This window comes from Labrus mixtus, chromosome 5, assembly GCF_963584025.1.
Source record: "Labrus mixtus chromosome 5, fLabMix1.1, whole genome shotgun sequence".
In the NCBI taxonomy this organism is placed as follows: domain Eukaryota; kingdom Metazoa; phylum Chordata; class Actinopteri; order Labriformes; family Labridae; genus Labrus; species Labrus mixtus.
This window is the reverse complement of record NC_083616.1, coordinates 27,658,708-27,686,061: the sequence shown is the minus strand read 5'-3', so window position 1 is coordinate 27,686,061 and position 27,354 is coordinate 27,658,708. Positions and strand designations below refer to the sequence as shown.

The 27,354-nt window shown below is 40.5% G+C and overlaps 1 protein-coding gene across 1 annotated transcript in view; it reads right to left on the bottom strand.

Moving 5' to 3' along the window:
* Nucleotides 1-27,354, bottom strand: part of LOC132974814 (protein mono-ADP-ribosyltransferase PARP14-like) — a 76,668-nt gene that overhangs the window by 23,718 nt on the left and 25,596 nt on the right. The window contains exons 14-18 of the mRNA XM_061039087.1: nt 26,801-26,968; nt 25,452-25,577; nt 25,218-25,319; nt 21,754-23,932; nt 21,164-21,258 (exon numbers count right to left, since the gene is read on the bottom strand). Coding sequence (XP_060895070.1) covers nt 21,164-21,258; nt 21,754-23,932; nt 25,218-25,319; nt 25,452-25,577; nt 26,801-26,968 — 2,670 coding nt within the window. The remainder of the gene's footprint in view (nt 1-21,163; nt 21,259-21,753; nt 23,933-25,217; nt 25,320-25,451; nt 25,578-26,800; nt 26,969-27,354) is intronic.

The window sequence follows — 27,354 nt, the reverse complement described above, 5'->3', positions numbered from 1 at the left end:
GCCTATCAGTGATGGTCTTGACCGCTCTAGATTTAAAATCCGGAGTCCGCCCAAGTCTGACACCAGGACAAGACCAAGTAGAAATGCTTTCCATTCTGAGACGATGCCTAGACTGATTTTGTTGTTATTGTTCCCTGATTTCAGGGTGGTGCCCTATTAATAATTCATTCATCATAATTATTCACATTAATTTAATAGCCAAATTGACAACATAATTGCTGCCTGCATACACCAAACCTCAACGTCTGTTGCTGGCGTGGCACAAGATGACACACTGACAGAGAGGTAGCTATCTAATCTATGGTGCAGCTGGGAGAAGACTACGGCTTTTTAAAGTTTCCTTAAAAAGAAAATCCTGGTGCAGTTATGTGGACTCCAAATAATTTCATCCTGAATGAAACTTGATTTCATGAATTTCATTTAGTCCTAAACGATCTCTTCTCATTCACACTCATGCACTGGGTGCAACAAAGACAATTCAACATGGTGTCAGAAATAGTACAAACTCCTCGTCTGTGAGTATTTTTGTTGGCGGATAAAGTAAAAGTGCCTGTTTATGCTAACAAGCTACTAGCTAAGGCCACGCTATGTCGCTACAATAGCGGATGGATTTCGCAGACCAGACCCAGTTGTTTTTGATGGCAACATCGCCGAAAGTTGGCGGGTATTTGAGCGGGAGTAATAATACATTTAATTTGTAACGCACTTTACATTTTTGCAAAAAAAAACATCTCAAAGTGCTACAGAAAAAATAAAATAAAATAAAATAAAATAAAATAGAAATAAAAACAAATTTCATCAACTAAGCAACTGACGAAACTAAAAGCACAAGCAGAAGGCTTTGTTAAAAAGGTGGGTTTTTAGGGCCCCTTTTAAAAGCGTCCGCAGACTGTGGTGCCCTCAGCTGCTCAGGGAGAGCGCTCCACAGACTGGGAGCAGAGGAGCAGAAGGCCCGGTCACCCATGGTGTGGAGTTTAGTCCTGGGGGGTGGAGGAGGTTGGTATTTCCAGAGCGGAGGCTTCGTGTGAGGATTGTGGGGTGAGGAGTTCTTTGAGATAGGGGGGGCATTTCCATGGGTGCACTGGTAGGTGAAAAGGGTGACTTTGTATTGAATCTGATGAACTTGTCTGTGACCGGATAGTGTGTGGCATCACTAGTGACACTCTTAGAAAATCCCTGTTAAGAGACGGTGAATTAACATTAACCAAAGCCATTTCTCTCTGTCGCATTCAAGAAATGACAGAGGAGAGTAGCAAAACACTAGCTGTTCAAGGTACTAGTGTTGATATAGTACGCCCAGTTACCCTCAGAAAGTACCAGTCAAAGTCCTAATCATTTTCTCAGTCCCAGTCCATCACCAACTGCAATAACTGTGGTGGTAGCCACGCGGCTAAGCAGGAAAAATGTCCATCTTTCAGACAGCAATGTCATAACTGCAAGAAACTGAATCATTACAAGAAGTGCTGTAAATCCAAAACACACAGTCAAAACGGCTTTAAGAAAAAGACTTTCAGACAATCTGTACACAACATAGCAATAAATGAGCCTGCGACGTGCAGGGAGGACACTTTCTATGTGGACGGCGTCCATGTTGACAAGTGTATTGACAGCATCAACACCTTAGCAGTGCTTACCACAACAAGGAGCTGTAGTCATGTTTTTGCTTGTTAAGGCGGGTTTTAAACCTCCCAACAGGCCGTGCCCGAAACACACTGAGAATTCACGTACCGCAGAATCAATATGTGTAAAGCTCCTACTTTTGTGACGCTGCTTGGTATCATCCAGTATGCAGGCTGGCCAGTTACTGTAACTGTCTCCCTGCATCGGACCACCGCCTCCAACTTGAACAGCATAGCTGCAACATGTGTGCAGGTCTCAGCTATGCCAGCCATACGTGCAACTGGCCAGAGGATATAGCACCGGAAGACATGATGATGGCCCATGGCTTGAGAGGTGTCTCACTCAGACGTTGTGTATGCAAGACCTGTAGACAAGATGATAATATAAACACTATAAACAATAACTGGTCCACATCTGACCAATGAGTTACTGTAATGATTATGTAATAGATGTATGTTTTATAAAGGGCTAAGATGATATCCTTTTTAATCAATTCAACGTGGGTTGGTGTGTACATGCTTTAAATAAACAAAGCAAACAAACCATAATCTGGCCTGTATTATACACACGTAACATTATGTGACAATAATAGTCATTGCGTCCTATGTCCGTTATACATTTGTAGTAACTCGCTAAGTTAATCACAGGTTTCCTTTGTTTACAGATAGCTTACCTTGGCTGTAACGACTGTGTTGTCGCAGTCCTTCGGTCGAAACAGGAACAAATCTTGCACCCAACCATTCGTGAAATGTCCGTGGGCCTCGAGGGACTTATAATTCTTGAACTGGTCAAAGGTATATGCACTTATACCGTAAACAAGGTAGTTGGTAATGTCTGAGGTACGAGGTTGGAGGCAACAATGCCGGGTCAGTGTTCCAATTTCTTGCGGCCAGGTCGTAAGGATCAATATTGTTTACTGATGCCAACTTCTCCAAATACCGGCCCCTTGTATCCTTGCTGAGCTTGTCCCGGTATGGGATCTTCTCACCACGCTTCTTCTTCTAAGTTGGTTGATTATATAGGTTTACTGTTCAACGTTGTTTGTCTCTATCTCTCACTGTTGTGTTTTGGTTTTGTTGCTACCGCAACCTACCGAGAATATGGCGCCGACGTGACATCACCAACTAAAAAATCATGTGTCTGACAAAGACAGATTATTATTTTCCCAAATTCAATATCGATTCAGGGAAATCCTAAGGTCAATTTTTTTTCTGTTGTCATGACACCCCTCTCCACTGGGGGCACTGTGGGTAGTGTGAATTCAGGTCAGGCACAATTTTGCGCTTTAGTTCATACTGTAATTTAATGTTTTATTCTTTGTTTATTAAAGTATAATGCAACGATAAAATACAATTTTTGAGTCAGTTTGTTTTTTAAGATTTATTTTTGGGCTTTTTGTGCCTTTAATGGACAGATAAGACAGTGGATAGAGTTGGAAATCAGAGAGAGAGAGTGGGGAATGACATGCGGGAAGGAAGCCACAGGTGGGAGGTGAACCCGGGCTGCCCGCTTGAGACGACAGCCTCCATACATGGGGCGCCCCATTGAGTTAGTTTGTTTTAAACAAATACAAACATAATTATTTAACAAATATAAGAAGGTACAGTGAGTAGTTCTCTGGGTATTTCTCTCTATGTGTAATATTGAATCGATATCAAAGCATATTGATCAATATCGAATCGTGACTCAAAGAATCAAAAATCGAATTGTGAGGCTGTGGACAATACCCAGCTCTGCTAATAAGAGTAAGGTGTTAACTGATAACTCAGTATTTCCTTCCTGTTTGTTGTCCTCTCCAGCTCTAAATATTTTTTTATCAAACTATGGTCACATCTGCATCCAGAAAACAAAAAACATGGAGCTGCTCAAAACTAAACTCAAGACTTAAACAATACGTCCACAACCCTGGCCACAGCCACAATTTCTATGGAAATAGTCCACGTATAATTTATCTTATTTCAAACACCATTTAACATTTGTAGGCAGAAAACTTTTCTCCGTTACAGAGTTTATTTTTAAGTAAAACAAACGGTACAAAGAGGAAAAATTATTCAAGTTAAACTCAAGGTTTGAGAAATTGTTTTGTTAGGTTTAACACTTTAAGCAGAAATACATTTTAAACAGAGCAGCCTTATGATTGTTTCTGCTAGATTTATCCAGGAGTGTTTAAACAACAAAAATCAACAAAACAACACTGCCCCTTGGAAATATTAGGTATTTAATACAGAATATCACAGAAAGCTTAGAAGTATCAATGGAGTCCTTGAGAGAAGTATATCAGTAAACATTTTAAAAACATGATTAATCATTTATGTTCATTTGCAAGGAAAAAAAACTAACTCTAATCATGCAATGTATTTACTGAATTTCATCATTACAGAAGGCAGTTTAAAGAATTAACCATTGGATCCGGCCAAGTATCTACATACTTATAATATTGTTTTAGTCAAGACCACATTAACAGAGACCAAGACATACCTGAGACCAGACCTTTAGGGATCGAGACCGAGTCAAGACCAAGACCATAAATGTCACCGAAAAATCATCATCTTGTGTCACTCCCTTAGTCTTTAACACCTTGAAGGTTGCGGCCGTAACCGGGGAAAGGAGTTTTCTTCCTAATCACAGTGATGATGTGGGAAAACAGTCTGTGGTGGTCTTGATTTTAAATCCTGAGTCTGCCTGGTCTGAGACTGAGAGAAAGGTCCATTAAAAATGTTTTCAATTCCGAGCAGAGACTGAGACGAATTTCAAGTACTACAACACTCACTGATAATCTGTGTATCAATAAGCCAAAAATTGCAATCCTCATATTTGGAACATAAAATTTTTTGTATTTCTCTTGTTGAGCGCTCGGTGAAACTGGAACACTTTAGACAAAGGTGCATTTTTCTCAGAGCTGTTGCAGTAAAGGATCGTAGTAGTTTATGTAAATGTGATAAGATATTCGGGGTATGCATGCGTGTCGTTGAACACAATGAACATGGATGGAGAGGATTTGTTATCAGTAACGCTGTCATACAGATCTGAAGTATTCCCACTCTTGGGGGGTGGGGCGAGCATGCCACTTGCTCCCCGGGTAAAGTCTCCGACCAGGACCCGGGCCAGGTACATGCGCTTATGCCCTCGAGTGTCCGGCCTAGCGTAGCCTTTTGCTGAGTAGCATGGATCCACAGCGAAGTATGTGCCGTTGCCATACATCGCAGCTGCAAACAAACAAAAATAAATTAACAATCATGCCTTAATGAGACCAATGACTGTATAACTAGATGGACCGTATAACAGATCCTTGATGCTGACAGCCCCCTTTCGCTGGGGACATTTTGTCTTAAATTTTGTACAATGAGTGGAGCCCATCCATTTTTTTATATAGTCAATTTTCAGAAAAGCAACACATGAAAACATTCCATCGTTTTAACCTGCTATATCAACCAATAAAGATTGATTAAATCCACAGGGCTTTCTTCATCAAGGCCCCCACCCTCTTTGTCCACTTTTAAATCTATTTTAGGTATTTTAGATACTTTACTGACTTTGTGACTTATTTTAAGTCATTTTAATCAGATAGAGCCATAAATAAATAAATAAATAAAAGAGACACGAGGTCGAGTGCGCATCCACACATCGGAGAACATGACAGCTACTTTGTGGCTCATATTGTGTCATTTTAGTCAGATACAGCCAGAACAGTCCGGATTTCTCCATAATGAAGGCTGTCAGCATTGTGTACCCGCGTGCTTGTGCTCGTGCATGAAGTGTACCGTGCTGAAGCACACCTCTCTGAAGTGTGCCAAAGCCAAGGAAGTGTACCGTGCCTGAGCATGGCACGGAGCGGTCACACTGGCCAAACGAACTGGACTTTAGGGTGGACTTGAAGCGTGCTTAAGCACGGTAAGGATTGCCAGTGTGATGGTGCCCTTAAAAACACATTGTTATAAATGTGCTTTTAGGGGATTTATTGTTTGAGCGTGTTTTTTATTCCTTAGATAATGCTTTTATTCTTAATTAAGGCGGTATCCAAGGCAGTATCTTTAATCTCTTATCTCCTTGATAGTTTATCTTTTTATGGTTTTACTCTGCTTCCTCCATTCCTTTTTTGTATTTGTGATTTTATATTGACCTTTCCCTTTCTTCTTTGATTCCTTACTGGTTTTAAATTGTTTTATTTCCTTTAAATTTTTATAATCTGTGGAACTCCTGTATTGTCTTCCTCACATTTCTCTATTTTTATTTTTTTTGTCAAGCACTTTGTAACCCGGTATATAAATAAAGTGTATTTCATTGTATAGCACCAAATCATAACAGGTTTTATCTCAAGACACTTTGCAAAGAGCAGGTGTAGGTCATACTCTTTGTTAATTACCATGTTTTCCTGCGTAGCTGCGGTTGAAGCCATCTTTGTTGATGAGATCGATGGCGTCGGCTCCTGTACCATGAAAAAGTCGCCTCTCGTTGTTTGTGTGATTGTTCTTCTTCTCCATATGTTTCTTCTTCAGTTGGTAGCTCTGCCACAGTGTCGGACTTTGGACTCGTTCAATCTGCAAATACAGAAAACGACATATTTAAAGGTATAGTAAAGGCCATCACCCTTACAGTGTATAGAGGCATATCAAGTGCTCTGAGCGTTTCCCACACACAGACTATACTTGGACGGGCCGCCGAGGTAGCTGCTGCTACCAGAGAGAGACGATGAGACTCCGCTGGTACGTCTCCACCATTAATGCACCAATTGAGGTGTGATGTTTCATGTGAAAACAGACGCTTCTGTGCCTTCGTTTTAATATGTTTTTGCAGTTCCACCTGATTCCAAAGGCCGTCGGGGGATTTCCTGAGGTAACAACGCGGAAGTAGCGGCCGAAGCAACAGAGTCCGCTACACGACGTTATAATGAGAATATTTGTCTTTATATCAATGCTATGTGTAATAATGACAACATCCACAAAAGAGAGGAGAACAACATACTGACGAACAGAAAACAGAATGCAGCTGTTTAATTACGTGCACGCAGATCGTAGTAGTCGCGTGCAGACACTTTATGCAGTCACTGTATATAAACGTCATTCTCTTCCCATTGGCTCGAGGTGAATTCTCTGAGAATATCCTGCTGCGTTCTCACATCAGCTCACTCAGACTTTCTGCTGAAGAAATACGAGGGGTCTGTCAGGAGAAACTCCGGGTGAAGTCCACGGAAAAAATGTGGCTGTTTGCGTTCACATATAGCCTAATGACCCTCTGCGTAGCCTAATCTCCAGAGTTTTTAAAGAGATTTCCGTATGTGTGAAAAGGATTATAAACTAATGCTTTTGCTGAACACAGGACTAGATAATCAGAGAGTGAACATACACTGATGATGGTTATCGTAAGACCGGTCTTTGTTACTTCCGTCTCCACATCTTTGTATTCCTTGCTTCTTGCAGTCAGAGCAAACAGCTTGAGGAGGTCGCCTTTCATGTCTTCCCAATTTGACAGCAGAGGAGCATCGCCTGCATTTTTGGAAGATTTATACAATCCACATTGGTCTAGTTTTACATTGAGTTAGTTCCATAAACCTTGTAAAAAACTACCTTAGTGAGATATAGAGAAACAAAATGACTCACTTTTCAAGTCTTTTCTGAGTAGCTCCACCATTTTATGTCCATTTGCTGAAATTGCTCTGCTTAATTTGACATCAGCCTTGTAGTTTTCATTGTTGATCTTGATGTTCACAAGTTTTTCTTTTTTCTCCAGAGCCTCCTCCAGTTTGAGGTTGGTGAAAATGTCGAAGGGTACATTATTCCCGTTGGGGTGTTGAAACTGCCACTCTACGAGAGAACTCACCAGTATGGCCTTACTTCTTAAGTTCTCCTGCCTTTCCACCCTCTGTATGATTTCCCTTAAGGACAGGAACAAAACATGTAAAGGAATAGCCTAGCATTTTGAGAACTGAACTAAGTCTTTATTATATATTTTCTCTTTTTGATGAATCTGCTGACCTGATTGTAGACTCAGCGGTGGAGACGTCCCTGGTCAAACCCTCCAGGTGGATTTTTGGCTCCTTGTCCTTCTGCCCTTTGTCCAGACGGATGCTCACAGTCAGGTTCCTCTGCAGGTCCTTCAGCTTCTCCATGTCTTCCTGCGACAGTTGACTGATGTACTGGTCTTGGATGGTTTTCTCTGCCTGCTCATCCAAAATCAGCTTCTCAATCCTTTTCTTAGCCAGAACCAAAGCCTGCAGAGGTGGGGAGGAGTTTGGTTTCATTTTGCAAAAACATTTTATTCACTTTTCTATTTTTTTTATGTGGTGCAATAGCGTGACTAAATTGTGACATATACATAACAAATGAGGCACAAAAAAACAAACAGACAAGGTCAGGACAACAACTCCAAAATACAGTAAAAAAATGAAGACAGCAAAATACTAAGACATCAACAGACACACATCTGACTACAACCAGCAAAGACATTACAAAACTATACGAAATACCTAAGAAAGGATTCAAGAAGTGAAAGAAGCGATAGAGAGAAAGAGAGAAGGGGAGGGAGAGAAGGTGCTTTGTAAGGGGGACTTGAGGGGTAGAAGAGAGTTGAGGAGTTGAGCAGTGTATATGGTATGTGTTGAATATGTTGATGTTAAACAATGTTGTGGTGTGAGAGGTGAGAGTTTGTGTAATGATTATGTATTAGCGGTAGTTGACTGCAGCTGGAGTTTTGGGTTTGGTTTGAGCGTTTGATTTGATTTGAGGGTAGGATGGTAGGATGAAGGGAGAGGCGAAGCTATTATTTTTCTTTTCTTTGGCCCGACCTGTTCAGGGAGCACACATGAGAGGGAGGGGCCACCAGACCCAGCAGAGGGAAGCCCGCCCCCCCAAATGCAGTACCCTGTTTTATTATTGTCATGCCCCTCCCTCCTGAGCATTCCTCCGCAACAAAATGAGCTCTTTGGTGATTCGTGGGCCCAACGTATTGGGCCTGCTTGGGGTCACTTGGGTTGTATGACAGAGTGTGTGTATGTGTGTGTGTGTATTTGAGAGAGGAAAGAGTAGTATAAAAAGAAGGGGAAAAAGGGATAATAATAATAATAATAATATATAATACTAATGATGATGATATGTCTTATGATGGAATGGAAGTAACATGTAGCCGAAAACTTTGGAAGAAGGGAAAAACTAATAAAAAAAAAACAATCAAAAAAATAATAAACAGATAAAAAGTTTGCATGATGGTGTTTTGAAATTGAACAGATAATGTGATGCCTGATGTATATCAAAAGGAATAAAGGGAATAACATTATAAATCAAAATAATTGCAAGAATAGAAAAAACAAAACAAAGTTGTAGTAGTGAACAAAAAAGAAAAATAAGAGAGAGAAAAAAAAGAAAAACCCAAAAGTCAATCAATCAATAAATAATGATGTAAATGACAAGAAACAATATATAAAAATACTATGTTTCATATCTAATAATGATAATAATAAAATTACGTAATAACATTTTTTTTTATGTTTGTATGTCGCAGTTCAAGAAAGGTGAAATATAACAGCGTATTAAATAAAATAAAGCAGAAGTGTTGAAAGAGACCACTGATGTATTATCATCCACGGAAGTCATAAAAAAAAAAAATATAATAAAAAACAAGGACAAGATTCAACAACATATAACATAACAACAATAATAATAATAATGATTATAATAATACTAATTAGAGAAAATGTAAAATGATATTTCAGAGTAATGGTTTAATGTAAAGGAAGGTGAACGGCTAAGAAAGGTAAAGAGAAAAGAGAGAATCAGATAAGAGTGTTTGTGTTTGTGTTTGTGTGTGATTGGTGCAGAGGCAGAAAGAGTTGAAAAACATTTCCATTTACTCGTCTGGACCTCTGTCTGTTTTCGATGCTCCCACTCTGGTAGTTGCGCTCTTAGCTTACGGTAGCTTACGGTTATGACAGACCCACAGCCTGAGACCAATTCACCTAGAGTTACGCTGCTGTCACTCATCTTTAATTGAGGAGTCTTTTCAATCAAACCAGCACCCCACAAGGTTTATTTGCTTAACTCTATATCACCGTTTTCTCTAAATGAGAAGAGTGGCGCTGCCAGCCTGGTCCAGCTCGCTATGTATCCCAGAAGAAGTGCGTTCAATACATCTGATTTTATTGTAAATGATTGAATGTTTACCATTTTGTCGTCAGCACAGAGCTCAAACTCTGTAGGTTCAAACTCCTCCGTCTCCAGATCCAAGTTACCAGGCCTGGTCCGCTTGTCCACTGATCCAGCATACAGCGAAGTGAAAGTGATAAGCAGAGAGTTGTATTATAGACGTAGAATTAGTAGACTTGCAAAAAAGTTTCTCTTGGCAACAAGTTTAATAAAAGACTTGATAACATAATTGGGAGTAACGTATTCCTCTATTTGTAGCATTTTCAGAGAGTCTTAAAACAGTGGTAGAGGATATATCCCAGATGAGTGTAGAAAAGTTAAAATTTGTAAAGACATCATGGTTGATACAAAGGAATATGTTGCAGATAAATGTAACATGTGTTCCATTATAATGGTCTATGGAGCTTAATGTAAACAATGATTAGTTTGGGACATTTGTTTTTGCTGCATGTATAAAACCTAGAAAGTGTGAAATAATCAGTGGTGACCCATTTTGTGGTAAAGATTTCAAACTCCATGCCTTGTTGCTTTGAAAGACAGTAACCCTTCAAAAACACTCAAAAACTTGTGCTCAGGCCAAGAGGCTTGGGTTTGCAAAACCACAGCAAGGAATCAACAAGAAACAAAGGATAAAAATAATTAAATTAGGTGGAGTTTATATCCTTCCAAAAATGAGTTACGATACCTTTGATCTTAGTGAAGAAGCCCTTCTCCTCCACTCCCTCTCCCTCTCTCTTCTTCATGCACTTGTGAAACTCCATCACCATGAATGTCTGGAAGATCAGGATCTTCACGCTCTGAACTGACTTCGGGCGTTTCTTTCTCACAAAGTCGACCACCGCGTCCACCATGGCGTCAGCCACCAACGACGGGTTGGCTCCTCCCTGACCTAACAGGCAGACAAACACCAGTGATAATGATGACGATGGTGATGATGTAAGGATGAAAAAGAGAATCTGTACCATCTGTTAAACTCAAAAGTGTTGTGCTAGCTGCAGAACGTTTAGGGTTCACTAAAGTCCCGATTTAAAAGTGTTTGATTATTCAAACATCTTGCTGATGATCTAAATCTTCTTAGCATCAGCGTCAACACCTGGGAACAGGGCCTGGTTTTAAGCTTGACTTGGCATTTTAATCCAACCTGACAGTGACGACTGTTGCACCACCAATATCGATATATTGATATATTGATTAGGGCTGCATGTTTTGCTGAAATGCGTATCATGATTTTTCTCCTCAGAATTGAGATCACAATTCTCTCAGACGATTCTCATTTTTTCAACTTATAAGTAAAAACACTATCTTGGGGTCTCCCTAAGATACCAAATTTCTTCTACTGCATTCTGATCATTTTGTATGCACCTATTTGTGCCTTTTCTTCACAACTTTATGATTATGATAGTCTTTTTGTATTTTTTTTGTATTTTTCAAATCTCTTTCAGTGTTCATCAGACACATGTTCACACAATGATGAATGCATTCATTTGAATACTTTGATTAACATATGAACTGGATACTTGTAGTGTTTCTGCACTATTCTAGCCCAATGAACGTGCACGAGAGAGAGAGAGGGAGAAAGAGGTGATATGCCACGCTGCATGGAAATAATTAACGGTCCACACTGAGTCCATAGATTTTGCGCACTATTTATGAAACCGTGGCAACAGTTTGGTAATTAGGACTTGTAAAGCGTGGCTACTGAATTGCAAACGGCTTTTTATTTTTTCTTAACTGAGCCTTCAGAAGCTCCGTGCAACACAACTCCCGTTTAACAAAGTTTCTCTTGCGTCTCAGTCTTCACAACAGGTGAGCCTGATGTGGAGGCTTGTTATTAAGATGAAGCAAAACCAATAGAGAGAATAATCACATCGGCAGCTGCAGAAACGTAACAAAACCAAGTCATGAGTAGCTTTTGACATGACAGGAGCGCTGCACCTCAGGTGCATTAACGGGATAGGCTACTTGTGTGGCTATTAATGTACCTGGGTAGCCTGAGTATCGTCTATTTGTGGGAAACACTGATGCGAGTGCAGCATGAGTGAAGCTTATGAGAGAAATAGGAACAAGAGAATCACCATGTGAGAATCAAGATCGTGATTTTTTCACGATTAATCATGCAGCCCTAGTATTGATTCAAGCAACATAGCTGCATGGGGAACCAGTGAAATTATATAAATGACAAATTGAAGAAAACAACACAAAAGATGAAAAGGGAAATGTTTGAGAGAAACCAGTTCAGTCCCTTCGAGAGGAGAGTTATCATAAGTAATGATATAAACAAAGTTTCTCTGTCAATAAGTAATAACTACACACAGAGACAGACATGTTTTTTTTTTTGCACTGACCTGTTCCCAGGGCCGGGAAGGCGACAGACTTGAACTTGTTTTCCTCGCAGATCTTGAGCACTGAGTAAACCATTTCTTTGATCTTCACGGGATCGCTCTGCCCAACGATGTGGATGATGTTTCTGCTCGGCAGCTGCCCGGCTGACGTCACGATCATTGAACTAGGTTGGTAACCAGGAGAACTCACTACAGACAGGAAACAAACAACACTTATAACAAAGTCTAGTAAAACATACTTCCCCAGGACAGATACCCTACTGATGTAATCTATTTTACATGTGGATGAGCAACAGGTACAAAAGACAAAGAGCCATTGCAGAAGCAGAGAAGGGTTTTCTAACTTCATCAACTTCCAAGGTGCATGGAGAATGAAAAAAGTCTTGAAGCTGTCAAAAAAGCTCCAGCAACACTTGTAGTTCATAATAAAGTTGTTCTTCAAACTAAAACTGTTGCGCCTTGTGTGCTAAGTGCTCCAGCTGTGTGCTCACTTGCCGTTCCTCTCACGCTTTAACAGCGCTATAATGAAATGTGTATCACCCACTGGGATACCAATATAGTTACAGATGCAATGTGTAGGTACAAGGGCGTAATAACTGTGGAACTTCGTTACGGCACTAGTGGATCACCCGTCTGAAAGGGAATGTCGTGTAAATATAGTGGGACAGTAATGATTCCTAAATACCGGAAATCAGTATGAATTTTAGCACTTCTGGTTCCATCGTCTCAAAGTCTATGGGATTGTAGAATGAGTTTTTGGTTAGATGCTCGAAATAAGGTGGTAAAGACAAGCTTCAGAGATTTTAAGGTATTTTTGTACGACATAAAATACATCTGGAAGTGCCCCAGTTGTGAATTTTAAAGTGTTTTTAAGTTTTACAAAAGGCGGTTGCTAACAACTGGTTAACTAAGACCTCTGGAGTACCTCAAGATAACCATTCAATCTCTGCTCAAGGACTATATGTCTCAAGTCAACACGTTTAATTCCTCATCCAATGAAAATGTATGTGTTTTTGGTTTATATATGTAATTGTCATCTTGAAGTCATCTGATTACGTTTCCAATCCGATATTAAATGAACAAATGGGAAAATTAATTTTTTATCAGACTTTAGTGTGGAGCACTACTGCCATCTCGTAGTTGGAGTTTCCATGAACATGTAAGCCTTAAAACCACGTTCAGGAGGTTACAATTTTGTTTATCATTAGCTATAGAAGGTGTTATTTAAAGACACCATTTTATATTTTTCATATTTTATTAATGTGTCTTATTAATGATGTCGACTGCTATAACATACTGACTGGAATTAACTGATCCCCTCCAGGTGATGCGATTCTCATTTCAGTGTGAACCTGATAGAAATATCTAATGTCTGACGCGACCAACATCAATTTCTGATAGAAATGTATATCTAAATGTAAGTATGCTGACTTTTATATGTTTAAAGTTCTTATTCTTAATCTTATTAAGTAAACTCGGTTTAATTCAAGTGGTGTCCACTCCTGCGTGCGAGTGGGAGTAACCATTCTCCTCAGCCCCTCTCCGCCTGCGAGGCACTGATAGAGAAAAAAACAATACTTCTCATTAGAGTTCACTTCACGCTTTGGTATCGTAGGAGCAAGTCCTGCTGAACAGCTTCCTCTTTTCTGTTGCCTTCATCTGTAACTTTTCGCACACATTTAACCCTTTAATTTCTTTAAAAAAAAGGCTTTTCAACTCTTTCTTTGCCAGAAACCAGTGGAAAAAACCCAGAGGCTTTTTGCCATAGGAACCAGTTCAACTCAACTTCACCTTTATTTGTCCCCAAAGGGCGACTGGTTTTTCTGCAAGGCATTTACTGAAAGACAAAGGTCTAAAGACATTTGTTAAGCTAACAAGGTCAAATGAAAGAGACACTGAATATAGCCGCCTTGGAGTAACAACAGTGATCATTGACTGATGCTCTTAGCAGCTTCCAGTACAGACAGAATAAAGTGCTGAGTCAACAAGAATATAAACAGGTCACTGATACTCATCAATAGTAATAAAAGTCACAAGTGTACAGGGCAGTGCTAACTTCTGGGTTGGCCAACAAAAATACGTCATCCCTGCAACCCTCTGAAGTGTCTTAAATATCTAGGACAGAGATATTATAGTGATCTTTAAGTGTATACTGCACACATCTGTTAAAGGGGTTTCCTTCAGTGGAATGGTTGTTTAGAGGTGTTGTTCGCAGGATGAGTTATGAGTGTCAGGAAATGTTTAGAGCAAAGCTAGGATCCCCCACAGTGGAATGTGAACAAATGGACCCTTATGTCCAGAGGGTTGCCCAGGGACATCTAGACAGGAGATTGTACCTGTGACCTGTGTTGGCCTTTAAGTTTATGACATACTTATGACTAAGGCAGAAACCCCTGCTGTTGAAGTAATAGGGGTTGTCCTAAAAAACAAACAGATGTCCTCATGTGTCCTGTGACATTGTGTGTATGTTTGGGAGAGATCGGTATTGGCTTCTTGTCTCTCCTGAGCAGACGTGTTCAGTGATTCTGTATCTTGTTAATAAACAATTTTGTTTGAAAGCAAGTCAGTCTCAACGGCGAATTTCTTCATCATCAAACATATCAACAACGGGAATCCACATCACCTCTATAGCAATTGAACTTTGGACCATGTTAGCACTCATGGGTGTGTTGGTCTTAAAATAAGGTGTGGTCCGGTGCACAGATGGTATGTTGATATCTTTAGGACACTCTGAGATCAGTTAAGATCTCCAGCTACATACCTATTTGTGCGCACTCCATCTGAACACTCATTCCAGCGCTGTCTAAGATCGCCTTGGACACTCCTAAGATTTAATAAGAGAACAAAAGTATTATAATGAAGCTTTAACATGAACAGTAATGCATTTTATTTAAACAAACTGCAAGAAAGTGGTTCTCAGCTGGGGAACAGACTCTCCTAATGAATTAACCCTTCTGAATCTGAAACGATCTGCCAGTAGATAATTTAATCATTTGCCTATTTTGATGTCATTTATTGGGATTTTTCAAATGTTTCTGGTTCTTAAATACGCACAACCTAAGCTTTAAGGTTATGTAAGTTAATAATAAAAGGTGATAGTAGCATTGCAAGTATCACAATTCCCCAAATCATTCCTCATTGTGATGGTACAATCACCCTCCTGCTTTTTATTTCTCTTTAAATCCGCCTGAAAAAATCCTAAATGACAGGCTTTTACCAACACTTTGAAATACTTGTTGGGCCACGCAGGCTTAGGACAGTCAAACCATGGACTTGGGCCTTTGAGTTATTTAATGAGATCACAAAGAGGCCTAAAAGGACTCTTTATCCCAGAATCCCCTGCGGTACTTCACACCTACGTGTGACGTAAAGGGGGGACCGGAACCTGAGGGAGACCCCACAGGAAGGCGGCCAGGTGATAAAACTCTGAGACTCCCCTCGTTCAATCTCTTTCCACGCGTCGACTTGAAGTGCTCGGAGACCCAAGACGGAGACTAATTTATTAAATATAGTTATTAATTATTAATAATATTAGTAATTAAATAACTAATCTGAGACTGATTTGAGTGATATTTTGGTTATATTTCCCTGAGTACAGGGTGGTGCCCCAAAACGAGATTAAACACAGTTTAATGATATTTTATTTATATTATTAATAATTAAAAATAATTATTAAAGAATATAACCAAAGTTGACTTGATACAACCCCAACAGCAGTAATGGCGGCTTGTCAACTTCTGGTTTCCCCCGGATTGGTCTTTACATTCAAGTAAAGGGAGAGAATGCTGGTTTTGTTTGTGTTTTGTTTTGTTTTAAATGTGTGAACTGGCCCATTAAGATGGAATGTATCATGATGACACATCAAAGAGCTTTGATCTGGATTCCAGAACTCTAAAAGTCTATAAGGTCTCCTGCTTTCAGCATTAGTCTGTAGGAAGCTTCTTGAATTACCAGAGAACACTTCTTAACTGTTGGTTTAATCCCAGCTACTTTTAATTCAGTATTAACAGTAAGGCAAAGTCTTTTCTTAAAGCTAAGAAAATGACCGACAACCGATCAGGCAAACATGTCACCTGGGCGAAAACAGGCTATTCTGAGACCTCAGATAGCTGGGAGATTTCAGAATGCTCTGAGGTGTCAGGATGTTTGGACGCAACGGACAGCGACATATCGGAGATATCAGATAGATCTGAGAAATCTCAGAGAATTACGAGACCTGATGGATGTGGCAGATCGGAGAGATCAGAGGTTGTTGAAGAAAAGATACCGAAGAGATCCGAGGACTTGGAGTACTTGGAAAGCTTGGAGATATCAAATTTCTTGGATACTTCAAGATGCGTGGACATATTGGAGATATCAGATAGCGCTGAGAAATCTAATAGATCTAAAAGATCAGATAGCTCTAAGAGATCTCAGACAATTACGAGACCTGATGGATGTGGCAGATTGGAGAGATCAGAGGTTGTTGAAGAAAAGATACCAACGAGATCTGAGAACTTGGAGATGGACTGCTGGGAGGTATCAAATTTCTTGGATACATCAAGAGGCTTAGACATATCTGAGAAATCAGATGGCTCTGAGAAATCTCATAGATCTAAAAGATCAGATAGCTCTAAGAGATCTCAGACAATTACGAGACCTGATGGATGTGGCAGATCGGAGAGATCAGAGGTTGTTGAAGAAAAAATACCAACGAGATCTGAGAACTTGGAGATGGACTGCTGGGAGGTATCAAATTTCTTGGATACATCAAGAGGCTTAGACATATCTGAGAAATCAGATGGATCTGAGAAATCTCATAGATCTAAAAGATCAGATAGCTCTAAGAGATCTCAGACAATTACGAGACCTGATGGATGTGGCAGATCGGAGAGATCAGAGGTTGTTGAAGAAAAAATACCAACGAGATCTGAGAACTTGGAGATGGACTGCTGGGAGGTATCAAATTTCTTGGATACATCAAGAGGCTTAGACATATCTGAGAAATCAGATGGATCTGAGAAATCTCATAGATCTAAAAGATCAGATAGCTCTCAGATAATTACCAGATCTGATGGATCTGCCAGATCGGAGAGATCACAGCAATATGCTGATCTCCAAGATGATCTGAGGAAGAAGAAAAGAGACATAGTACCTCTTGAAAAAACCGCCAGATCTCATGAGAATAAAGCCCTGGAGGAGGAGCGAAAACAAAAAGAAGCGCTTTTAAAGGCTCTAGAGGAGGAGCAAGCTAACACACGCAGTTTCAGTGTTGAAATTGAGAGATTAAATGCCAAATTGGCTGATTGTAAAAAGTCTCAGAAAGAACTGAAGTGGTCCAAGCAAAAACTGACAGACAAAGTCAGTGAAATGTGCTCTGAGCTCGAAGCCCAACTCGTCGAGCAGCACAAGAAAAGTCTTGAAAAAGACAAAGAAATAAAATCCCTGGATATCAATAATCAGAAATTCCTAGAACTAACTTCTGAGAATACCAGGCTGCAGGACGAACTTGAGGCTGCCCTGACCGAGTGCCGGCTTGCAAGGCTGGATAACAAGACCTGTGAGTTGACCGCTGAGCTTGAACAGAAAAATACTGCGATTGAGAAGCTCACAGATCATCTGGAGCAATTGCAGAGTCTGCAAGAAGAATCAGAAAAGCGTGAGAAGGACAATTGTGCTGAAAACAAGCAACTAAGAAGACACATTGATGAGCAGAAGAACAAAATTCTGCAGAAAAACAAAGAAATCAAATCCCTACTCAACAATAATCAGAGTCTTGAAATTGAAATTGAAGGCAAGGACCACATTGTTTCCTCCCTGCAGGAGAAAGTGAACCAGCAGGCCTCCGACTTCAAAGAGGAACAAGCCAATAACTGTTCACTCTTGAAGGAAGTAGAATTTCTGACACAGAAAAGCCATGATCTGAATTCTGAGAACGAAACGCTGAAGATTGTCCTGGACGAGTGCCAGCTTGCACAAAAACAGCTTCAGGAAGACGGAGAACGTAGAAGATTTGAGGAGGAACTGATGAAGGCCAGGTATTCAGAAGCAAATGAAAAGATTCAGAGGCTAGAAGCAGAGCTCTCTGAGAAGACTCTGGCATTAGAAAAAAGCCTAAATATGGAAGAAGGGTTAAGGTCTTCCATCAAAATTCAACAGAAGCACTGTGAGGAGATGATTTTAAAAAGCCAGGCTGAGGTTGAATCTCTAAAACTCCAGACAACCCAGCTAAGAGAAGCCTCTGTGTCCTCAGAGCGTGTCATGTACAACGTGCAGACACTGAAGATGGAGAATGCAGATATCAGGCATAAATTCCAGGATGCAGAGAGAAAGTATGACAAACTTAAGTCAAAGTATTGCTCCCTCTCTGAACGTTTTGCGGAGAAGAAGTCTTCCGTTGATATGCTGGAGCGCACAGTAGACGCACTCAATGCACATGAGCTGGAGAGCAAGAAAAGACGGACACAACTTGAAGACGCACTCACAAAGCAACAGACGAAGAACTCTGAGTTGCAGCAGAGAGTTGATCAAATTGCCTCTGAGAGAGAAAGGATCACCAGTGGAAAGCTTCAAGATGAGCTGAAGGACACTTTGAACAACTACATAAAGAGTGTGGAGGAGAAGCACGTGCTGGCCGTAGCTCTCCGGAAATCTGAGGAAAACTTCTCCAGGCTTCAAAAACAACAGCTGGAAGAGTCCAGACACGTCGAGTCCACGCTCAACAAGCAAAGAGAAGACTATAAAGACTATAGACCTAGGAACCAGGCACCAACATTGGTGGAGAGTTGGTGTTGGTTACACTAACGCTGACTGTCATCAGCTGTTTACAACTCACAGTGCCCTTCAGGTCACTAGTGAAAGACTCAGCTTTGTATGAGGTTTCACAGAACCAGAATTCATCAATCATTCACAATAACTTTACCACAAAAAATATTACTAAATACTAATTACTAATAATTACAAAAATACTCCACCCTTAAGACCATGGAGTCCAAATTAATTTGACCCAAATTAGTCCAAATCAATTTGACCCAAATATGACACAAAGAGATGTACTTTTGTTCATGTCACCTCACTCTGTGTGTGGTAAAGATTCAAATAAAAAAGAAAATAATAAAATAAAAAATTGACCTGCCTCTTACTGGACAAGCTGGTTCATACCATAGATTGTGAATAAAAAAGAAAGATGAGGATTTCTAAAGTATAAAGAATGAACTCTAACATCAGATTTCACGCCATCATGGATGAGATTTTTTATTTATTTATTAAATGTGTTTAGTGTGTTTCAGCTGTTTTCTACTTGTACTTCTGGATTTATACAAGTGGTGCGCGGCAGCAGTGTGAAAATGGTCTTCTCGTATCATAACAACGGACTAGCGCCTATTTATATTATTAATAATTAGAAATAATTATTAAAGAATATAACCAAAGTTGACTTGATACAACCCCAACATACTTAAAATAGTTTAGGTGAGAAAAGTTATGACTTAAGAAGACGTGATGTTTAGTGAAATACTCGTGTTATGATGATCATGCCAAGACAAACAGAGAAAAGATATAGATATATAGATAGATAGATATAGATCACCTGATTGAAGGTTAAATGTTTGATTGGAGGCGTTGATGATGACATCACACGTCTCCTTGGTGATGTCTCCAGACGATACCTCGAGGGTCAGAGTGCCCATCTGCATCTGGTACACGCCTAGAGATGGGGACCCCACCTGACCGAAGGAGGCTGACACACACAAACAAACACACACACACACACAGACACAGACACACATAGTGGGCTCATGATTGGATTTTAAGGCGGCTTTAATCATAGCAAAGAGAATCACTTTTGTGATTCCCCTGAAGCATCGACATCATCTTTTGTTATTGTTTCGATGACGGGGCCCTCCGGCGGTGGAATTTACATATTGTGCGTTTAAACCAGTACTTTAATTTATAAATCTTTACTTACAATAAGTAATGTTAGTTTTGTCTGTCTATTTAAAAGTTTTCTTGGACATAAAATCTATTTAAGAGATAATGTTTAAATGAATAGTGTCGGATGCCTCATACCTGAAGACTGCAGTGATTGGCGGAATGATTGCCCCGCTGGATGGCTGAACTCCGGGGCTTCATGTTGGAAGTTTCTCTGACCTGTCTGACCTTTAAAGTCTCTGGTGAAACGCTGAAAAACAAAAGGGTGGGTGTACAAGCAACTTTAAAGGAGCAGTCTGTCAATGAACCCTTTAATGTGCATAACCAGAGTGATAACGGTAACTAGTGAGATTGGGAAGAGCTGGTTTATGCAAATGCATGAACTGTTGTACTGCAAAAAATAAAACAAGCCTGCTTGAATATGGTTTCACAAAACTATGCTCACCGTAGAAGACAAGCAGAACACTTTGGACTAGAGTTGTTTTAATACATTTTTACTTTCTGATAATCATCATATATATAAATTATATGACTGAACCCAGATTCTTTTATATATAACATGAAAGTGCTTTATTTTTAGTGTTGAATGGTTTTATGCCGTTGTAAGCCTGTAAAAACTTCGACCAATGTCTGCCATGAGGTACCAATCTGATGAACCAATCAGCTGCTCCCTGTCTCCCTGCTCGCTCTCTATGCTTGCGTGCACTAGCCCACACTAAAACCGATGACAGAGTGTATACTGTGAGTTTGTCGTTGTCGTCGAGTAGTAAAATAGTCACAATACACAATGCAAGCGATGAGCTGAGGTCTGTTTCTGGAGTAATGGCGCTCGCGCATGTAAGTGAGAGGCTTTTCAGGGAGCACAGAGGGGAGGGGGTGGGTGTAGACGGAGCACTGAGGGAATGCTACTTTCAACATCATATTAGTTTTAGAAAATGACCAACCCTGCCTTTAAATTTGTAGTTTTTCGCCCCCTCTGATCGAAGCAATAACTCTTATTTCTTTGCTGACTCTGATGTTGAAAAGGAGCTTCAGTGATCCGGGATTTAATTTAATCAATTATGACCCTATCTACAGCAAAACATAAGCCCTTTTCATAGTGAGAGACAGAGAGCATGGCATAGCAGGAGCTCCACGTAGACACAGTCAGACATGCACTCACTCCTTGATATCCTTGTCCTCCTTTTTCATTAAACTGATGGCCCCTTGGTGACTGCCATTGTCCACCTCGACCTCTGCCCCGTTGATACCTGCTGTAAAGTAGAAAATCATGTTCAAACACAGACCCAACTTGTCACAAGTCTTTGATTTACATCTTGTATGTTGTGTATTTAGCTAAATATATCTATTCTCTGTCCCATCTCTTTCATAATCTAAACTAGTCTGTTGGCTGACAGATGGCTATCATTCTAGCTAGCATGTTATCTTCTGTGTTAAGCTAAGCTAACAAGTTAGTGTCAGTACGTTCAAATTTATCACACGGATGTGTGAGTGGTAACAATCAGTGCACATAAATCTTTGAAAATATAGATTTATTTGCTAGCAGTATGCCTCTGCTAGCCTACATTAAACACAAAGAAGGGACAGACTGATGGACTAAGGGAGGGCGGATGACTAACTTTTAAACAAAAAGAAATACTGTCAGTCTATTTCTTAAAAGGTGAAACATTAAATTATTAAACATTAAACCAAATCCAAAGCCCAGTTGTATCTTCTAATACTATAATTAAAAAAAATATACAATTTACCCTGAAGCCCTTGAACTTTGTCCTCCTGACTGCGGTGGTATAGTCATAGTTGGTCCAAGATCACTGAACTCTTTGTTGAAAGCTGCTGCCAGGACCCTCACAGTGTTATCATTGTTGTCTACCAAGTGAATCTCAGTCAATGATCCTCGGCTTTCTGGACTGTCGCAGTATTCCCGCACTGCCTCAGCTATGGTCTCAGCGCAGAGGTCAACAGGAAAGCCAAACAGACCTGAGCTAATGGCTGGTAGCGCAACGGTGGAGCAGTTCACACTTACTGCTTTTCTCAGACTTTCTCTAACTGCAAGCTTCAGACGGGAGACTGCGGTCTTCTTGTCGTAGTCAGAGAACCGAGGACCAACTGCATGTACGATGTACTTGCAAGGTAGGTTACAAGCACTTGTTACGATGGCATCACTGGGACGTAGTTTTCCATTTTTGGAGACATAGTTGTTGCTGATTTTCTGCAGCTCTGGTCCTGCAGCTTTGAGCATCGCCAGAGCCAGGCCGCCAATGTGCTGCAATTCCTCATTAGCTGCATTAACCACCGCGTCGACTCCAAAATGACAAATGTCTGCTTTGCTTACAGACACCAGGACTCCACCGGCAGTCTTCACTTTGCAGTAAATAAAGCCATTTTCATCCTCATAGTTCTCTTCCTCCTCTTCCTCTTGATTCTCTGGATGAAGCATCACCACACAACTGAACTCTGACATTATACTAACCTGAAACCAGTTTTCTTGAGATTGGAAATACTTCTTTGCTCCAGGCTTATTCATTCTCAGGTTGTCACTAAAGAGAGAACTGGTCAGTTCCTCAAGGCAGGATTTGGCTTTCTGGACATGGAGACGAGCCCCAGTGATATAGATTCTTTGCCTTAGTGGATCCAAATTCACTTTCACATCATTGTCTTTTGCAATGCTGGACCATTCTAGTGTTTTTTTCTTGTTAATGAACTCAATGACAGCAGACTGCAAACGAATTCTTTCTTCAATTCGGGAGTAGCACTTAATGAATTCACTCAGATTACGACTGACCTCTTTCACTGGATTCAGGAAGCCTGCCACCGTTATTTGATCTTGTCTTCCAGGGTAGATCTGGATGGTCACTGTTTTCTTTTTTGAAGAGTTGTAAGTGTCCAAAAGCTGTCGGTTTAGATCAACCCAGTTGGGAAGATTCAGAACTGCCTGGTCTTCCACATCCAGCATCATGACTGTTAAACTTGCATTTATCTTTCTCTCTGCACCAGCAAGAGCACCCTCAGAACTCCCCAACAGCAAAACCCCCTTGCTTTCAACACTGAAGATGGCACTGATGCCATGGGATGTGAACAGATGGTGTGACATGTCCATGGGATCCACGGTCTTGAGAAAGTCTAAAAGACCTGAATGAAGTTCTATCTGTTTTTTACTCCTACCCACATTTCTCTCCAAGATCCATGCCTTAGTTTTGGAAACCTCTGCAGAGAACCCTGTAATGGTTAAATTCTGGGAGTTTTTATCATAGGACAGGTTCATCTCAAGGGAAATGTCCTGTGTAGCTTTCTGAATTCCTTCCTGCTGCAGGATGTAGAAAAGTGCAGGGGACAAGTCCATTACTTCAGAGACTCCATTTGTCTGCCGTTCAATCTGACTCAAGGCTTTACTAACGATGTTCTCCACAGACACCCTGAATGTTTTTACATTGTCAGCTTTCCCTGCCACGGTCAAAACCCCCCTGGATGCATCCAAAACAAGGTGGGCATCTTCCCTGACGATGGAACGGACATCTTTCTCTGCAGCTTTCCATGCAGGTCTGTTTGTTGTACATTCGAATGCAGTGTACTGAGACATGTGCTGACGGAAGGCGTCTTGAGCAGTGCTCTTCCACATATCGACTTGTTGGGCGGTTAGACCTTTCTGCCTCAAAAAATTTGGGATAGGGCTTAGCTTCACTTCAGGGTTTTCCATGTTCACGCTGCAGAAGTATGGACGCATCAGGTTGTTGATTTTGTTAGACAGTTTCTTCATCTGGAGAAACTTCCAGATGACGGGATGAACACCCTCTGTGAAAGGCTCAGGCATCTTCCATGTTGGTCGTTCTTTTCCATAAAGGGCGGTGCCAAGGGACTCGTAGTATGGATACACCTTGACAGGAGTGGATCCAATCATGTAGTCTTGTTTGATGCAAATGTTTTTCACAACTGCAGATAAAAACAGAACGCTAGAGTAAGTAGTTGATTAGTACTCATGAATGAAGATTAGTCATCCAGGTCATAGGATATACAATTTTGCCTAAAGTCTGCTTTCCCCTTTGCTTTAAAGTTTGCGTTTGGCTTAGGTCTGTTTAGCGTGTTATTCACCCATTGTTTTGTTTACAACATTTGTGAAGCCTTGACTTTTGTTTTTCGAATGCAGCCATGTTAGGGGGGGGTGGTGCCTTGCTCAAGGGCACCTTGGCAATGCTCAGGAAGTGATCTGGCACCTCTCCAGCTATCAGACCAACTTAGGAAACCATCTACTTTAGTAAACAACATCATATGCACTCGTACTTACAGACATACAGTATGTTTCCTAAAGTCTGTGGAGACCAACTCTAAAAACTACTGACTTATAGTATGCTCGTCTGGTTTGCTGCTTTGATCCTTTTTATAAAGAGTCAATGCTCTGATCAAGTGACGCTGCATGACTAACTCTGTATGTCTGAGTTCAAAGGATGTATCCATCAGCTGCACATGTTTGGGTGGTGGTGTGTTGTGTTCATAAATGCACTTGAATGAATCACTGGCTGCAAAGCGCCCACCTGTCAGTCATCACAGGCACGCCCGTAATTATTCCTAGTTATGCACATCTCTTAGCCTTTATATTATCAGAATAAATGAGTTATAAAAGAAATTCAAACCCTGTAAAGTTTTTTTACAAACCACATGCTTTATGATCATTAACCTTGATAAAATAAAAACAGAATGGTAAACCCTGCCTTCGCTGTACAGTTTGTGTTGATAAAGACCTGAACTATTCAGACCAATTTCAACATGAACCAGACTGTAAACATTACCATTTCTGATGTGAAAAATGACTTTTTAAAATGGGAGCTAATGGGGAAGCCTTGACTTTTGCGGACAGCCCCAAGTGGACACTTGAGGAACTGCAGTTTCTTTGCTCTTCCACATTAGCTTAATTTACAAACACTGTAGGTTGGTGCTTGTTATTTAGGCATTGTCTCCCTCTATTAGTAAGACTGAAGTGGCCAAAAAATTGCCACATTTTTTGCGTGTCCATGTCGACTTTATATTCCAGCCTCAGAGGTTGCCTCTTGGAGGTTGTTAGATCCTACCTGTAGTGTCCATCATGAACCAATCAAAGGCTCAACAGTCAGATCCGAGTGTATTGGATAGTTACTTTTAGCCAAACGGTTTTTAGTCTTTGGGCTTAAAGAACACTCTTGACCAAATAACAGTGAGTAATTAGTAAAGCTGAATGGAAAACCTTTGGGGTCAACGAAAGTGACAATGGCAGCCTCTTCATCTGGGACCATGGTGATGTTCTCTGGCAGAGCCCAGTTCTTCTCAAAGAACAGCTCCAACAGGTCTGCAAAATCATCAGAAATACATTTTGAGAACAACAAATGCAGACAGAAAACTTATTAGACACATTTATTCCAAAACATGTCAGGACGTCCTCTAACCACAGACCTCTTGACTGGGATTAAATCACTTTTACCTTCAATCACAGCAGAAGGAAGACTCTCCACTCGGACGCTCTTTGTTTCCTCTAACTTCCAGGCGGTCAGTTTGTGTTTCTGCAGCTTCTGGCTGGTCTGACTCACAGTGAGAAACTTCTCCACATCTGCAAAATACTCTGGATTAACCTGTTTGTTAGCAGTTAACGAGGTCTTAAGCTAAATCAGAACTGTTTCAAGGTCTGTAAAATCTAATATTTTGACTTTGCCTTTGTGATATTCACTGGATTTGTTGTCTTCTGTCAAAGTGTGTCTTTCAGGCACCGTGTTCACCTAGTGTTTTCTGACACTTACCTAGAGTGTCTGTTTTCATTTTTTTGAAGAGAGAGCGTTAGCAGCTGCAGGTGGCTGCCTGGAGGAGAAGCGAAGCGCTCAGCGTCTTTTTTCCGAGCTGCTCCGAGCGCTCAAGTTAAAAATCTTTCAACTTTTCAAAAGAAGCTCTTTTCCAAATATATGCTATTCTCTGTAGTTTTGCCGCCTAAAGATCGTGTTTTGTGCCCACATCGTCCTTGCTCCGTGTCTGATCGGGAAACATATAATCTAAAATAAAAAACAATCAGTAAAAAGTATCAGAGTAGTGTCGGTCACACAGCGGTCAACAGACTGTTGTCATAGAACCAAAACGGACCTGCAGCGCTTTTCTTCTCAGCACACAAATGCTTCATGCAAGCACTCCTGAGCGCACAGCCAGCGCTTTTCTGCCCAGAACAAACCCTAGGTGGACATGGGGCCTTATGGTAGACTGACATTTTTTCTTATTGTAAGGCGTGGCACTCACAGACCTGCACCCCTCTTGGGGCAGCTGCATGTAATACTGTGTCTAGGAGTGTCTGTGGTGCCATGAAGGCTAAAGGTGTGGTGTGTAAAAATGTTCAGCGGTTGAAGGGGTCCCTTTCATTACTGAACACTATTTTTCAGAGTTATGATTTTAAGATGAGTCTTTGCAGAAAGAGAAGTGGAGGTAAAACTTGTGCCAATGTCTTTTTGCCGTGTATTTGTGCCTCGAATGTCAGCTTGAACTGGTTCATGAATTATAAACCGATTTCGGATGTGTGCAGATGCATTTGTGGTGACGAGGACTACTGAACTTTGTTACATTATTTTTTACTCTTCTCTCATTTTACCTGCAGAAATATCTAGAAAACAACATGTTCATGTCTTTACATTCTCACTGCACACTTATGTCTTTTTGATTGATGAATTAATGAAACCTTTATTGCCCCTAAGGGAATTTGCCTTGAACCTAGAACATAAAAATGCAAAACAAACAAACATATACAGGACAGTACATAAAAATATGTATTATTTCAGTCTTGTGTTATTTTCGTACCTGCGGGGCTTTTAAAGGTGACCACAGCTCTGTTGCTCTCCAGGATGATCTCCAGACTGTAAAAACTGTCGTCCAAACCTGAGATGGTCTCCACCAGCATCAGCAGCAGATCTCTAGACATGTTGGACCCAACATTGTCCAAAACCACAGAGAAGCTCTGAATGCACTCTGAGAGGAGACAAATAATAACCAGCTTTACCTTCTATTACCAATATGAGGTATTTCTAATTATTGGTTTTAAACTAGTGCAAGAGAAATAACATAACTGAGTGTAACTGGACTTCAGCTTTTTTTTCTAGTCTTCAGACTTCTCAAAGCACTTTTACATTTCATGTCACACCCCGACTTGGCCATTTTGGACGCCCCTCAGTGAACCACTGTTCTCTACTGGTTCACATCATTTTTAAAAGACAGGAAATGTAATATTTCCCTAGGCAATTTTAAATCCAAAGAAAGAAAGGTTCTCTCTGGGGTTCCATAAGGATCAGTCCGTGGGCCACTGCTTTTTAATCTATACATGCTCCCACTTAGTACAATCATGAATAAACACAACA